We start from the raw sequence: 17787 nt of genomic DNA, 5'->3' as shown, positions 1-17787 counted from the left end.
TGTGCAGGCTTTGTGATGAGGGACTTCACCAACACTGCTTCCTTTTGTGCTTCGATAGTCTTTGAAGTAGAGTCTGCTGAAGAAGCTGAAGCCAGAGCTATTTGGGCGCCTTGAAAAAAGCTGCGGAGGAAAAGCTTACCCATCTCATTATAGAGAGTGATGCTCAGAGTCTGATCAATCAATTTTCTACTGGCATATTTAATGGAGACTCTAGAACGGATGTCGATATTCAGTTTTTTCTTCATATTCAATTTACTTTCCAACCACGTGTCTGTAATTATTTGGCTCATGAACTTGTCCTTTGGGCCAAAACAGACAATTCTACCATGTACTGGTCTGTTCCTCCAATCTGGTTGATGTCAATTGTTGAGGGGATCATTGGCTTTTTTGAAGGCCATTGCTTATAAAAAAAAAAAAAAAAAAATTATCAACCGTAAAAATTGAAGTCCCAGCAATTTATTACTTTCACCACCAATTTTAAAAAAAATCTTGGGTACTAGCTAAATTCGGCTGACATTCTTGATTTTAGTTTTTCTTATGTAATCCTTTCTCGTGACTTTGTCTAATATTTCCTGCTAAACATGTAGATCCTGAACCCTAAAAATGAAGGGGGAAGTAAGCGATTATAATTGAAGGCCATTGGTGCCAGATACAAAGAGTAGGACTCTTACAATCACATCCTATGGTCAAGATCTCCCACCATTTAATGCTCCAGCTTTTTCTTTCTTCTTGTAGGACTGTTGTTCTTCAAAAGCTGTTCATGTAATGTTTACAGAGAGAGTAATACGTAATAGTAGTAGTACGAACAACGTTGTTGATGAAGAAATAAATCCTCAATTAATACTCCCATATTCATTAGCTTCCCAACTATATTTTTCATCAACACTAACTATTTCATCTTCACTCTCCATCCAAATTTTAACCCTATTTATTCTATACAAACTCTACACCGCAAATAACTCAGTCACAATCTCACTCTTCGTCTCATCCTCTGTGTTTCTAGATGTCAAGAATGGATACTTGGATATCTTCTTTATCATCTTCAAACTACAACCTCTTCTTCTTTACAACAATATCATTTCTTGTATCAGCTTTGTTCTTCATGAAATATTTAAGAAGGTCTAAGGTGAACTTGCCACCAGGACCTCCAGGATGGCCGATTGTAGGTAACTTATTTCAGTTCTCACGTTCGGGAAAACAGTTTTTCGAATACATAAAAGATTTGCAACAGATTTATGGACCCATATTCACTATACAAATGGGTACTCGAACCATCGTTATTATCACTACTCCTGAATTAGCACACGAAGCGCTAATCGAGAAGGGTACCATTTTAGCAAGCCGGCCAAAAGAGAATTCGACCAGAACCATTTTCAGTTCTAACAAGTTTACTGTTAACTCAGCTGATTATGGTCCAGTTTGGCGTTCTTTAAGACGCAACATGGTTTCTGAAATGTTGAGTTCAACTCGGTTGAAAGGTTTTTACGGTGTCCGAGTTACTGCTATGGATCGACTCATTGACCGATTCAAAACTGAAGCTGAATCTACTCAAGGCGTTGTTTCGGTAATAAAGAATGTTCGTTTTGCCGTGTTTTGTATTCTCACCTCGCTCTGTTTTGGTGTAGAAATGGATGAGGAAACCATTGTAAAGATTGATGAAACAATGCAATCCGTTCTGTACACGGTGATGCCGAGGTTAGACGATTACTTGCCACTTTTAAGTCTATTTTATCTTAAGCAACGTAAGAAAGCTAAACAAGTCCGAGAAAATCAAATCAAAACCCTTGTTCCATTCATTGAGAGACGTAGATCATCTATAGCGAACCCTGAGTTGGACACAACTGAAGCTAAATTTTCATATCTCGATACGCTTTTTGAGCTCAAGGTTGAAGGACGTAAATCTTCAATGAGTAACGCAGAACTCGTTACACTATGTTCCGAGTTTCTCAATGGTGGAACCGACACTACATCGACTGCAGTTGAGTGGGGTATTGCTAGATTAATTCAAAACCCTGAGATTCAGCGAAAATTATATGAAGATATCAAATCAACAGTCGGTGATCGAGTGGTGGACGAAAAGGACATACCAAACTTGGTGTATCTTAATGCATTTACAAAAGAGTTACTACGCAAACACCCTCCGACGTACTTTACGTTAACACATTCAGTAGCAGAACCAGTGAAATTAGCGGGTTATGATATACCCACTTATGTAGGTCTTGAGTTTTTCCTGACAGCAATAGCTGAAGATCCGAAACATTGGTCTGACCCGGTGCAGTTTAACCCGGATAGATTCTTGTGTGGTAAAGAAGATGCGGATTTAACAGGTATAAGAGGGGTTAAGATGATGCCATTTGGTATTGGAAGAAGGATATGTCCGGGTATGAATATGGGTACGCTCCATGTGAATTTGATAATAGCCCGAATGGTTCAAGCATTTGAATGGTGTGCACCAGATGATGCAACAGAGATAGATTTTTCTGAGAAGTTGGTATTTACAGTGCTCATGAGGAATCCTCTTCAAGCCAAGATAAAGCCGAGGGTTTAACCCTCTTTAATCAAAAATTATGAGGTAGATTTTATTAAGTTATCTCTGCCGAGTTAAGTAGGTAAATTACATGGGTGTCAGTTTAATATTTACTCGGAGGAAAATATGCCTAGTTATAAAATATTTTAAGGTGCTGTTTACAAATATTTTCTGATCGGCTGTATGCCTGAACTATTGATGTGTAGTAATTACTTATTAACTATATATCACTTATTTATAATTATTACTAAATTACTAGTACTAAGTGTCTCACAGGGCCACATTGTGATTTTTGTGTTATATTCCTTTTCAGAATTCTTTTCAGGTACATTCTGTATGATGTTTCTTCTATTTCGGCGATACAAAATTAAACTTTTTCGGCAAATTTTAGGGAGAGATTAAACTTATCTTTCAAGGAAAAATGTAGTATTTTGATAAGCCTAGTTAGCGGTGATAAATGATAACCATGCCTTAGAGCCTCTATATTTTTGCATATTCACTTTGATCTGTTTTTATTATTATTGAGAGGTGAATTTCCAGATTCTCACAATCACTTTTTTTTAAAGTCCACGGGTGCATGGATACTATAAGGTAGTTGTACTCTAAATACGCACGCTCTTTACATATCAAAGTGAAATGGAAAATTTTTGTTATCTGCTTTATATAATTAATCTGATTTATCAGAAGAAAAACCCGATGTATATAATATGTTATGAAAAAGAATGATTTTATTGTCAATTTAATCATCATCAAGTTATGTCAAATCTTCAAAAAGAAAATAAAAGGCTGGGAATATCTTTTACGAATAATTTTTTTGAAACTACAACGAATTAATATTCTTTTATATCTTTTTCTTTTTCTTTTCTTTTTTTTTTCTTGAGGGAAAAGGGTACAAATTTTATTAGAAAAGGAAAAATAAAATCAGATAATACATGAGTATCTTGTAGACCAACCTATAAGACTGCTCAGAAGCCTATCTCATTAACGATTTCTATCTATAACTGATTCCCAGTTGTTTATCAGATCATCAAAGTTGATACGTCCGAAGCAGTTATGAATTAAACCCCATTGAAATACTAGTCTTTTAACTTCTATGATAATCATATCGCTAATTCTTCCCTTCTTTTTCGCCATAACTCTTCGGTTATGTTCTTTCCAAAGGGCCCGGACCACAACAAAAGGTAGTATAAGCCAGATCCTCTTAGCAATCTTCTTATTCTGATTTGCCACCCAATCTTCAACCTGCATATTTACATTATCCATGTGTATCCAAATAAGATCCATTCTGGAACTGAAATAAAACCAAACCCTTTTGGAAAAGTCACACTTGATAAGCAGGTGGTTTACTGTTCTCATATTTTCATTGCAGAAACTACACAATGAATCACTGATTTGACAATCTATTTTAAGTAGATTATCGAGTTTAGGAATATCATTTTATTTGACAAACCAGACGAATATTTGAGCGTTTGGGGGGATATGCTTCCTCCCAACATGTTTTAGAGTAGAGTTGGTGTTGTTGTGCATATTTTACGTCTGCCATTAATATCCTTCTCTGGAGGGGTAGTCTTTTCTTGTCATAAAATTGATTGAGTCTTCCATATCTGAAAGAACTGGAGGATTGCCAATGATGGTGAGAATATTTTTTAATTCTGCTAATATTGTTGCATTAGAAGTGTCCTTGAGTGCAATTCACCATCTCCCTTCATGCACCAGATCTGTTATTTTATCTTTCTTTTTTATTGCAGCTTCGTAGACCTGTTTGTGCATCTCACATAAAGGAATTTTGTCCTTCTATGCATCCAACCAAAATTTGACATCTTTACATTGCACCAGTCCGTCTTCATTCTGTATACCCCTCCAGAAGCATTTCCCATATGTATCCTTTAAAGCTTGAGGCCAATAAATCTTCTTTATCAGTCTTTTTTTTTACGCTACACAATTTGTCTCCATAAGCTTTGTTTCTCTTGTGTATATCTCCAACTCCATTTTACCAACAAAGCTTTGTTGGTTTCTCTCAAATTCCCAATCCCCAATTCTCCAATTTCCTTTGTGTTACAGCAATTATCCCAAGCAACCCAACGAATTTTGTTTTCTTCTCTTGTTATCCCCCTTAGAAATTCTCTCATAATTCAGTTCATTTTTTTCTCTATGCTCACAGCCATTTGAAGTAAACACACAAAGTGTACCTGCAAGATTGCAAGAGCACTGTTTATGAGAATTATTAATCTAGCTCTAGAAAGAAATTTTCTCTTCCACAAAGATAGTTTTTTCTGAAATTTTAATTGACGTATTCTCATATATTTGTTTGTTTTCTATTAGAACCAAGAGGCAATCCAAGATATATAAATGGGAGTGCTTCAATCTTGCAGTTGAATATCTTAGCAATATCTCCTATTTTATGATCAGCGCCAATGCTAATAACTGTACTCTTTTCTAAATTAATTCTCAAACCAGTGATAGCTTCATATATTTGTAATACCACCACTAGGTTTTCCACCATTTCTTCTTTTGTGTCCAGGAGGATCAAGGTGTCGTCTGCAAACTGCAAGTTAGACACCTTTATTTGAGAGTTAATGCTGAAACCTGACAGCATATTTAGAGATTCAACTTTTTTCATTAGCTTAGTAATTACTTCTGCCACTAGGATGAATAAAAAGGAGACAAAGCATCCCCTCCCTTTTTGAGGTTTGAACTTGTCAGTTGCATTTCCATACACTAACACTGATTCCTGAGCTGAAGAAAGACACTGATGCATCCAATTTTCCATTTTTGATCAAAGTCAGCACCTTCCAACAGCTTGTCAAGACAATACCAATTTACATAGTCGAAAGCTTTCTCAATGTGCAATTTGCATAAGACTTCAGGTGTTTTAGATTTTATTCTGGCATAAATTAACTCTCCAGCTATGAGTATTCCGTCTTGAATTTGTTTCCTTTGAGTAAATGTTTCTTGGTATTCTGACGTGAGCTTCGACAATACTTTCTTAAACCTTTCACCTAGAATTTTTTGAAAAAATTTTGTACATACTTCCCACTAGACTGATTGGTCTAAAGCGTTGTGGCCTATTAGATTCTTGTATTTTTAAAATGAGAGTTATGAATGCACAATTCATTCTCCAATCCATTTTCTCCTCATCTTGAAATTGTTTTATTGAGGCCAAGACATCCATCTTTATCATGGTTCAGGCCACTTGATAGAATTCAAGTGGATATCCATCAGGGCCTGAAGATCTATATATTTTTGCCACAATTCTTGATGGTGCTCCAAACTTTATTTTCCTATATCGGTCTTTCTAGCCAAATTTTCTCTTCACTTGAAATTTTTGGATTGTCTGAACTGTCTAATGGAGGTCTCCAGTTGTATTCTTCTTTGAAGAGATTAGAGAAGTATTCTTGAAATTCCTTGCTTATGTCCTCTTGATTTAATTTATCTTGCACATCAATTTCTAGTTTACGGACATTGTTTCTTCTTCTCATTCCGTTTGTAGTTTGATGTAGATATGTTGTATTGTATTCCCATTCTTTCAGGTTTCTTATTTTGGCCCTTTTTGTCCATTTACTTTGGTCATCCAATCTTATGCTTTTTATTTCATGCCTCAATTTTTCTCTATCTATAAATTTCGAAGCTTGCAATAGATAATTTTCTTCTTCCAAATTCATTGCATCAATTTTGTTTATCAACTCATTCTTCTTCTTCTCAAAACTTCCTTATTGTTCCTTGCTCCATCTCTTTAAGAAAAAACTTTAAATTTTGTAGTTTCTTAGCTAGTACAAAACTAAGAAAACCAGTATAAACCATTGTGTTCCACTACACTTCAAGGTTTTGCAAGAATGATGGGTTTGATAACCAATACATCTCTAGTTTAAAGGGATCTCTTTTTCTTTGATTGTTACATGTTGTCAAAATGATGGGAGCATGATCAGAAGTATTTCTTGACAACATTGTCTGAGATGCATTCGGGTATTTCACTTCAAAAGCTCTTGAGATTATAATTCTATCTAATATGCATAGTATATGATTTTCATGCATGTTAGTGCATGAGTAGAGTCCACCTCCCACTGGGATGTCTAATAGTTGTCTATGGATGCCCATGAATTCATTAAACAGTTGCTTCCCCAATCTTAATCCAACATGCTTATTTCTCTCCCAATTTCTTCTTACAACATTATAATCCCCTGCAATGTACCATGCATTTGTGTCCTAACCAGAAACGTAATTAAGTTCCTCGCAAAATTCTTTTCTGTCATCTTTAATGCATGGACAGTAAACATGACTTAATATCTACTCAAATTCATCTCTTATGTTGACAAATTTCTTACTCAGTATATTATCAGACATTTCCTCATCAATATATTCTAATTATTCATCATTCCAAATTATAAGTAGTTCTCTTTAAAGTCCCCTTGATGGTACCATACTCTATTTGTTTCTTTTATTCCCCTAAATATGGTTTACTAGCCACTCTGTAATCTTCATCATTTTGGTTTCTTGTATTACTATCACCATTGGTTTATGTTACTAAATTAGAGATTTTATATTGTCAATTTTATCACAGCATTCATCCCCCGTGCATTCCAAGTGAGAATTTTATTCTCCATGGACCACCATCTGTGCGTCTTCAATAATTTCTATAGCTTCCTCTCTGATTCTTCCTCGTTTTGTTGAGTTTACCGAGTTTCTTTCATGTCTTTCAATTATTTATGAAAAAATGTGTTCTACCTGAATGTTGACCTCCCGGGTTGCAGCTTACTTCATTAACAGTTCTGCAGTGTTAAATATGATGTAAATATTTCTTCCAAAATTAGGACTCAGGCATTTTAGATCAAAGACAATTTGTCCTTAGCTGACTTGAAATATTGTCCCTTCACTAACTGAGATTGGTTGAGGCTTGTGCAACACCCATAGACTCGTTACACTTTCCAAACTCAATTTTTGTATTCCTTCAATTCAATAATGTTAGTATCTCTGCCTCATTATTACTAATGTCCCCATTCTTTATATTCTGCTGTGAAGATTCTTATAACTTTTCACTATATTCAGTATGAAAAAGTGAGTTTGGTCTTAGGATTACCTCTTTCTTTGGCCTTTTTTCCAGAAAAGTTAACTCCTTATCCTTTTGAGCGTGCTTTTAACGGAAGCGTTCAAATAAGTTTGGGATGAGGCTATTACCACCCTTTGAACTTATGCCCATATATAAATCAATGGGTCTTTTTCTGAAAAAACCCCGCTGACTAGATTCTGGTGCCTGACTCTCTTTTTCTACCGTCTGACACAATTTGTCTGATTCCAGAGAATTCAAATTTTGAAATTTGCTTTCTCGAGATCCGTGAGCCATTGATGATATTATTTTATTGACGGCGAAAGTTTCTTCACATAATCTGGTTCCCATATAACAACCAGAGTCAGTTTGATTCCATCTAATTCTACTTCAATAGCCACTGATATTTTCATCAGATCTCCTGTAACTGCAATCCTATATATCTCCAATTAAAATAACATGTGTCATCATCACTTTCCGCCAATCCACCTAGTTTTTCTCCAATGATCTTAAAATTGTCGAAGCACTATAAATGAAGTGGCAAGCCTTTAGGTATCACCCGCCATTTACACACATTCAATGTTGATTTAAAGATTACCTCATCAAGACAAGTTTTTTACCTTATTTCGATCTTGGTGCCTTCTTCACCCATTTAATATGTTCCCATAATTACATCAACTCCTAATCAGAATTGGGAAACAAATTTATATCATCAGATATGTTTAATTTTAGAAATCTGTTTCATTTAAGTTTCCTAGTGATTGCTTTCGCAACTCTGTTCCAACTTAGTCTTCCATTAATTGTAAGCATCGCAGCCCTAGACATTCTTATCTTAATTGAAGGCCTTGTTGTAAGAGCATTTCTCGGTTGAACTCATAAGTGTTGTTATCCCATGCTTGTTGTCAAATTTAGTTGATCAAAACTATTTCTTGAATTCTAGCCTACATTTAGTCAAGTCTCGGAAACAGGATATAAGTGTGTAGTTGAGTACCAGACATCACTGCGTTCTACCGTTTGAAGGTGAAGATCAACCGAAGCTTTTGGAGAACTTCATCAACAAAATGTAAGTGAAGACTAAACCACCTATTTCTCAAGTTTTCAACTTTATATATATGATAAAATGTCGCATGACTAAATAGGCACATGCATAACCAAAATTTAAGAGTCAAGTTTATCTTGTTAATCATTCTCGAAATATATTGACTAAGCTTAAGAACATTTGTTCATACTTGATTAATTTGGTTAAGAATAATTTAATTTTTATTACCTAAATTATGATTCAAGATTTAATCATTTGAAAATAACCTGGAACAGTGATATGTGTCATTGGTGTTATTCGAGAATATTTCAAATTGATTATTAGAGAGAGATAAAACTACTATAAATCTGCACAGTATGCATACCAGTTCATATACTGGGACAACTGTTATAAATTCGGAGTCGCAGTACATGTACTCAGTATACGTACCAGCGTAGCTATAGTTCGGCAATGACTTTTAGTACGCATACCCGGTATGCACACCTTAAAAATTTCATGGACTCGTGAACCAAGATGGTCTGCATACCTAGTATGCAAATTGGAAAGATTTGTGACTCATGAACCTGGATGGTACGCATACCCAGTATGCAAACCGGAAAACATCTGTTAACTCTTGAACCCGTTTTTGTCTTAAGGTATACAAACCCGATACACGTACTATGACAAAAAATACTCACGAAAAGGAATACAGTACATGTACCAGGTACACGTACTTACGCTGTCGGATATTTTCAGATGCATCCGAATTATTTATATGAGATAATCGATATTTGAAAAACCCTCTAAAAACATTATCTAGACAGATTTGATCACATTATGGTTGTGACTCAAGATTAAAGTCTTAAAGTGTTATACGAAAATGGTTAAGCTTATCGTTCGTCTGGCTAGTTTTGGTTAACCTTTCATGAACAAGTCATTGTACACGGTCCAGTTACGGTTCATCCTAACCAGAATGTATATTATGGTATGTTAATCTCGAGTCATGTTTTTCAACTGACGGTGATTATTGATTGCTTGATTCCAAAGCTACCTTAGCTTAAATCTACAACAACCTTGATCTTGAAAGTCTGTATAAGGAGAACCTCAAAAAACTGGGTTTGTGAATCCCTGACACTATTCTTGTGTGTCCTAGTTGTAATCCGGAGCCGCGGTACAAGTACCCAGTATATTTACCGGCATAGCTATAGTTCGGCAGCGACTTTTAGTACGCATACACGGTATGCACACCTTAAAATTTTTATTGTCTCGTGAACCAAGATGGTACGCATACCTAATATGCAAATTGGAAAAGATCTGTGACTCCTGAACCTGGATGGTACGCATACCCAGTATGAAAACCGGGAAACATCTGTTAACTCTTGAACCCGTTTTTGTCTTAAGGGTATACAAACCCGATACACGTACTATGACAAAAAAATACTCATGAAAAGGAATACAGTACACGTACTTACGTTTTCGAATATTTTCTGATGCATCCGAATTATTTATATTGAGATAATCGAAATTTGAACAACCCTATAAAAACACTATCTAGACAGATTCGGTCACATTATGGTTGTGACTCAAGATTAAAGTCTTAAAGTGTTATACGGAAATGGTTAAGCTTATCGTTCGTCTGGATAGTTTCGGCTAACTTTTCATGAACAAGTCATTGTACACGGTCCGGTTAAGGTTCATCCTAACCAGAATGTATATCATGTTATGTTAATCTCAAGTCAAGTTTTTCAACTAACGGTGATTATTGATTGCTTGATTCCAAAGATACCTTAGCTTAAATCTACATCAACCTTGATCTTGAAAGTATGTATAAGGAGAACCTCAAACAAATGGGTTTGTGAATCCCTGATACTATTCTTGTGTGTCCGCAGTACATGTACCCAGTATACGTACCGGCGTAGCTATAGTTCGGCAACGACTTTTAGTACGCATACCCAGTATGCACACCTTAAAAATTCTGTTGACTCGTGAACCAAGATGGTACGCATACCTAATATGTAAATTGGAAAAGATCTGTGACTCCTGAACCTGGATGGTACGCATACCCAGTATGCAAATCGGAAAACATTTGTTAACTCTTGAACCCGTTTTTGTCTTAAGGGTATACAAACCCAATACACGTACTATGACAAAAAATACTTACGAAAAGGAATACAGTACACGTACTTACGTTGTCGAATATTTTCTGATGCATCCGAATTATTTATATGAGATAATCGAAATTTGAACAACCCTCTAAAAACACTATCTAGACAAATTTGATTACATTATGGTTGTGACTCAAGATTAAAGTCTTAAAGTGTTATACGTAAATGGTAAAGCTTATCGTTCGTCTGGATAGTTTCGGCTAACCTTTCATGAACAAGTCATTGTACACGGTCCGTTTACGGTTCATCCTAACCAGATTGTATATTCTGTTATGTTAATCTCAAGTCAAGTTTTTCAACTAATGGTGATTATTGATTACTTGATTCCAAAGCTAACTTAGCTTAAATCTACAGCAACCTTGATCTTGAAAGTCTATATAAGGATAACCTCAAATAACTGGGTTTGTGAATCCCTGACACTATTCTTGTGTGCCCTAGTTGTAAACTAGAGTCATCCTCTCCTTTAAACCGTTTTAGGTTTAGCGACCAAAAAGATTTCACCTAGGGATTCGTGAAGCCGGGTCCAACTATCTTTATATTGATAGTTCGCATATCATGATCTTACTACTAATTGTTGAGCCTTTACCTCCAACAAGCGAGATAGATAGAAATCGCAATGTTCTTCGTCTTAGACCTTGTGATTCCACATGTATACTCCTCGAGAACGATTCATTGTTGAAATCGGAGTAGGAATTACTTGTGAGGTGAATAATAATATTGGATGCTCTTCGGGAGTCGTAAGTACCGGATTTTGAGGTTTTCTATATTTTGTTTATTTCAATAGATTTCCAACCTTGATATTTGATCAGAACGGAAATCACATATAGGCTTATTTGCGAGGTGGGTTGGGGGGGGGGGGGGGGTAGATTAATTTAAAGTCTTCAATTGAGGTGAAGCAACTCTTAGGTTGTAAAGGACGTCAAAGCTGAATCAATTGCACGGATTATAGCGAGATTCAAGAGGCGTAAGGAGGCGACAGTTAATGAACTGTTGTGACGGTAGATTCAATCTCAAGTATATTCCAGACCGAAGTTCTGATAGTAGGCTAGTGTCTGAAGCGTCTTAATGTCGTTCGCTATTCAATTCTGGACTAGGTCCATGGGTTTTTCTGCAGTTGCGGTTTCCTCGTTAACAAAATTTGTGGTGTTTATGTTATATCTTATTCTGCATTATATTATTTATCTTTATAATTAAAATATCACTGGTTGTACGTAAAAATCAATCAAAGTAGATACGTCCATCGTAATTATTGGATACGACTTGATTAATCTTTGGAATCGTCCAAGAACTCTCACAGTATAATCAAGTTCACGGACTTGTTCCGAATACATATTGATTGTGAGAGTAAGAGATATAAACTCTTCATATAATTTCCGATCGAGATTCATTAAGTTGTAACTCTCGGAATTGTCTTTGAGTTTAGTCCATACAGGTTGCCTAAGAAAAGGTGGTGGTGTATTTTGGTACGCCCGTGTTTTCACTTATGATTAAAGTTGCACCAAAATCATTCACTAATGGCATAGCTTGAAGGGATTTAGATTTTCCTCCAAGTTGAATCTCTATAATTTCCCCTAGACTCCACCATCCACTCTCATTTGTTCCTTTGGGAATACAGATCGAGTTGTTTCTTCTTTTGATGCTATCATATCTAACAATCTTCAAATACTCTCCCTTCTCGTTGTTCTTGATTTCAACCAGAAACGAGAAAGCACCTTCCCTGCTAGTCCATCTCTTCTCATAATCTTTTAGATTTTTATAAATCGGCTTCTCCAAAATAAACTTAATCAATTTTCCAATTTCATTTGAAAAGAGAATCCAAAAACGTTTCCCTTCTCTCCCTTTTTCTTCTACTCTAAGACCATCTGTCTTCCTCATCTTGATCTTTGAGATTTCAAAAGTCTTCCACTCCACCTACATAATTTTCATGGGTTCACTCTTGGCTGAGTTGACTCATGGATAGACCGATGTACGAACTCTCACATATTGTTTCATATTATGCACTATATGTAAAATGTTGTATTTAGTCATGAAAATACTAGCCTCTATCGGATTCTTATCCAAAGAAATGTCTTGCATAGATGTCGTAAAGGTACCAGTCCTTAGTATTCAATTTAGGACCCACCTCTATCCATAAAGTGTTCATCATTTCAGATATACGATTTAGATGCCACAAAGGAGTAAAAGAATGTGAGGGTAAAACCTGATTGATAAAAGAGTTTAGAATAGCTCGTTCTTAGCTCTTCCAAACTATCTAACTCTTGATAAAAGTTAATCTATCGGTATTATGTAAAAAAGTTCTTTTCCATGTAGCTAACTTGTACACCATCCTCTAAATAACATCATAATTCTATCCGTAGGCAGCTTCAGATACTTTATTGGAAATATCTTCAGCTTGCAGGATAAATCCATAGCCAACTCCTTAATAGTGTCATCTTCCACAATATTTATCATTGAACTTTTGTCTAAGTTTATTTTCATACCAGTCAGCATCTCAATAGTTGAAAGAATAAGCAATAACTTTCTCACTTCAAGAGCATCAACGTTCAAGAATATAGTGGTATCATCTGCAAATTGCAGAAGTGAAACCTCAATCTATTTTAAGCTACCTAAAATCCATGAAATCATCCTCTTTCAGTTACATCCTCCAGAAGTTTAGACAGTACCTATACTACCAATAGAAAATGAAAAAGAGACAAAGAATCTTTTTTGTCTCGAACCTTTAGTGGGTTTAAACTTTTAAGTCGAGCTTCCATAAACTAACACAGGTATATTTTAAAAAGTGAAACACCATCGTAGACAAGGTTATCACGGGTTCGTATTCGTTAAAATGGTTTGTTATACAAAAATAACTTGAGAAGACTATACAAAACTATTGTAAAAGGCTTCAATCAAGACCTTATCCTCATATGTAGCAATTACATTTGATGATAAACATAACATTCATAACCACCTGATATGTGAGTACATTATATTATTTAGTTCGAAAATCCAAACTTACCGTTGGTTGGGATCCGCGGTTTGTACCACAAGAAGAAAACCAGTGGGACCCACCCCTCCCAGCCTCCATGTTGGTCCAAGGGGTGGAGGGTCCTAGAGATTTTCCTTTTGCGGTACAAACATGAGGGACCAACTATATCCTCTTAGTTACATATAGAGATGGTGATTCAATCATTACTTGTTCTAGCCAACAAAATTATTATTTGTGTAACTTCGAACCAATGTAGTCAATCTCGGTCGGGACAACTGAGAATCTCAAATCTGATCCATAGCCAAGACGAGTATCTTATCTCCGCGAGACGATATTTGATCGAGAAATCCGCTAAGATTGCTGATCTTCCACCGAGATATGGTCGAGATCTCGCCGAGACAAGTTTTGCATATGGAAATTTAGTGATAAAAATCAAATCCAACCCTTAAGAACTAAAAAAAAAAAAAGATTCAAAAAATTTTATATATATAAAATGGTAATTATGTAAAGTCTAGGTACTTTTTTTTTACATAATCATTTCAGAAAACTAGAAGGAATCCTAGCAACAAGCTGGGCTCCGACTCCCTAAAATTGAAAATTAATATTGTTTTTTTATATTCATACATATTCAACAATATGTAAAATGTGCAAAAATGATTAATATACGTATTATAGGGTATAAAGTTTGGGAATAAAAACTCGGAGATTTCATATAGAATCTTCCAGAGATAAAGTTATCGGACGCCATTTTACTCGGAGTTTGGAATTTTAATGAATATTTTTTAGGTGAAGGTTTCCAATTCTCTTTGATCAAAAGAAGGAAAAAAGAAAATATTATACTCATGTATATACAAGAAAAGATGGATATTAGATATGGTAAAATATTCTTTGTATTATCTCAACCTGAAGTCAAAATCAGATAAACCACGGTCAGCTTCCCCATAAGGCTGAGTGTAGTGGAGGAGGGGACTCATGCGTTGTACAGTACTTACACGTCAGCGGGAGGAGAGTACTGAGCGGAGTGGTGAGGGGAGCAATTTGGATATGGGCGAGGTGGAAGACATCGCCTGGGCGAGGCCCACCACGTCGCCCAACCGAGCGACTTCAAACACATCGCTTGACCAGTCAAAGGAAATATGGGCGATGCCAACCACCTCTCTCCAGAGTTAATCTCTTTCAACGGAAAAACTCTCCTCCTTCCTTCGACCTCAATTCTCTTTTATCCATGTATCTTCTTCTTCTCTAGGGTTTTTTAGTTTCTTCTTCTCTAGAGTGGAGTTATTCTCGAGATTGATTGGTTTAGTTGTATGGGTTTTGTTCATCATGTGATGGTGAACATATTGTGTTAATCAATTTGATTTTAAAAGCTCATTGAGGTATGTATTGTAACCATGATTTGATTGTAGTATTTCTTGATTAGAATTTATGATGTAAGTAATTGTATTGTTCTTGGTATGTTATGGTTTTAGGGTTATATGAAGCATGAGAATAATTGGGTCTTGCAAAAACCCATATGGGTATATTTAGAATTGTTCTTGATATTTTCCTTAAAATGGTACCGATTTTTAATTGCAATCCAAGATATGGGAAACTGAAAACAATTATTTGTGAACAACATAATGATTTTTGTAATTTTAGTATTGTTGTTGATGAAATTTGGAATTGTTCTTGATGTTTGTGGTGATTGTTAATGATATTTGTAGTGATTGTCACCCATATTAATTTTTTGAATTTTTTTTATTTGAATTGTTCTTGTTATTGATTTTAAATTGCAAACACCTATTAGGGAGTTATTATTATGTTTATTATATTGGGATGAAAGAAGAATTGGTGATTTATAATGCTTGTGTAAATTATGTTACATGTAAATGAAAGAATTGATAATGGTTTACAATGTAATGCTTGGTTACTTTTTAAATTTTTAAATTTGCATGAAAAATTTATAATCATAAATGGAAAAAGGGTGTAATACATGTTTTGTTTGTTTTCATTCCAGTGAATTCCCATGGCTACAAGTGAGATTTTGTCTATGAGGGGTGATCAAAGCCATGTAAGTAAGGTTTGTTTGACACCAGATGCACCGGATAGGGGTTTGCAATTTAAAAAAATTGGTGTTTGTTGAATAAATTTTATAACATAGTTGTGCATGATAATCCTCAAGCCTTTGATGTTTTACAAAAATGTGGTTTTAGTTCGTTGTTTGCATTGGATTTATCAATTGCCGGAATCCGATTTAGGCATCACACCATTAGATTTTGTAAGGCTAACAGGTATTCCGGTAAGTGGTGGACGAACGTTGCCAAAAATTCCTCATGGTTTGAATAAGAATGATTATTTAGGATATGATAGCACGTATCTTTCTGCTGTGAAGGAAAATCGGTATGCAAGAGCACTTGCCTCCGGGCAAGAAGAGTCTACAGATGTTGGTAAGGCTGACAAAGTTGGTGAATGGCATTCTTTTGCTAGTTCCATCCCACATAGTTTTCTTACACACTACATTAATAGTAGGGAACGTCAAAAGAATATTCCTATATGGGAATAATTGACAAGAACTTTTTTATTATGGTGCATTGGTAGATTTCTAATAGGTAACACCACGACAAGAGTACCGAAAGGATGGTTAGAATTTTTGAAGGATATTCATAAGGTGGGAAAATATGATTGGGGTAGCGCCGCATTAGGAAATTTGTATGACTTCCTTGACAGATGGAGCTCTTGTGAGCGTAGTGAAATGGGTGGCATGTGGAATATTATAGAGTATTGGTACTACTTTTATTTCCGCAATTGCCAACCACTTTTGAGAATAGACGGTGCTTTCATCGTTAATCAGTCATGTATCCGGCAATTTCATTATTTAACAAGAATAATCTTCATGGTCAATTTGATAGCTTTAAGCATTCACTTACTTCATCCCGATTGCAGATAGACATGAGGAGTAGAGAAGCTGTAATATGGCAGCCTTGGTTAGATGATCAATACACTGAATTACCCGAGGTTGTGTTGGCAATGAACTTATCAAATAAAAGACTTGTTTTCTATGGTTGCAAGGGTGAGAGGTTGAGTGTGTACCTTGGTGAGAGATTTGTGCGCCAGATAAACCGGTGCAAAAGTTATCCCATTTTATCCGCCGAGTTTAGATTCTGTGCAGGAGATTGACGTTGAAGCCGTACATCAGTACTGGTTTAGTACTCCCGATTATTACCATGCATGGTGGAAGGAGAAGAGTTTCAGAACTTGGTATTGTGATGGGGTTACACACGTACAGAATCATGATCGAGTTAATAGTACACGTCTATGATGACCATCACATCCACCACCCGACTTGATGTCTCAGTCCTATGAAGATAACCCCGGTGAGGATTCGGTGAATGAACTACCAACAATCGATTTGAGTTTCCCGGTTTACATCAATGGTGATCTTACAGACTTGGTGGTGCCGAGTCCTACACGTTATCCCAATAATTTTGATGGTATTACCGCCGGACGGGTAAGTATGTTAGCTTGATTTTATTTTGCTTATTTGTTGTAATAAAATTTATATTAGTTGAGGGAAGGGAATATAGATTTATTTTTTTATTTTTTTTCATTGTTAGGAGGAGTTGTTGAAAAAGTTATTCGAGCAACAAATGTTTATCAGTGAAAGTAAAAGAGTTGTTCAGGAGCATACAAGAAAGTACTGCCTTCGTGGGAGCTCTTATTCTTCAGGTTTTACCATCGGCGGGACACCGACTTGTATTAGTTCACCCCAATTCCCAGAGGAACAGACAATACACGACACCTTTTCTCAATAACAAGGTGTCGCGTCAACTTCCCAACCGTCAGATATGTTTAATACCGAAGGATGTTACTTTCCGGTTGAACAAACGCAAGACCCCTATGCAAGTATGAATATCGATTTGGAGGCTCATGAAGATGTTCCAATGGGTATGAATCTCAACATTGGTCTTTCGATGGATGGCACTTTTGATATGGTGTTGGATACCCCACCTAATTCATGAGGTTCGAGCGAAACAACAAGTTTGTTAAAACTAGTATGTATTTATGTTAAAGAACTAACTTTTTATATTT

General features: G+C 35.7%; 1 protein-coding gene across 1 annotated transcript; it reads left to right on the top strand.

Annotated features, from left to right (window-relative positions):
• The first annotated feature begins 777 nt into the window (after window positions 1-777).
• Window positions 778-2776, top strand: LOC113322911 (cytochrome P450 77A2-like). Its single transcript, XM_026571095.1, has one exon. It carries the CDS (start codon window positions 1004-1006, stop codon window positions 2546-2548), a length of 1545 nt encoding a protein of 514 aa, XP_026426880.1. The 5' UTR covers window positions 778-1003; the 3' UTR covers window positions 2549-2776.
• Window positions 2777-17787: the final 15011 nt, after the last annotated feature.

This window comes from Papaver somniferum, chromosome 11 (genome assembly GCF_003573695.1).
Source record: "Papaver somniferum cultivar HN1 chromosome 11, ASM357369v1, whole genome shotgun sequence".
NCBI classification, from domain to species: Eukaryota; Viridiplantae; Streptophyta; class Magnoliopsida; order Ranunculales; family Papaveraceae; genus Papaver; species Papaver somniferum.
The sequence above is the reverse complement of the archived record's forward strand: the minus strand, read 5'-3'. Positions and strand labels throughout refer to the sequence as shown.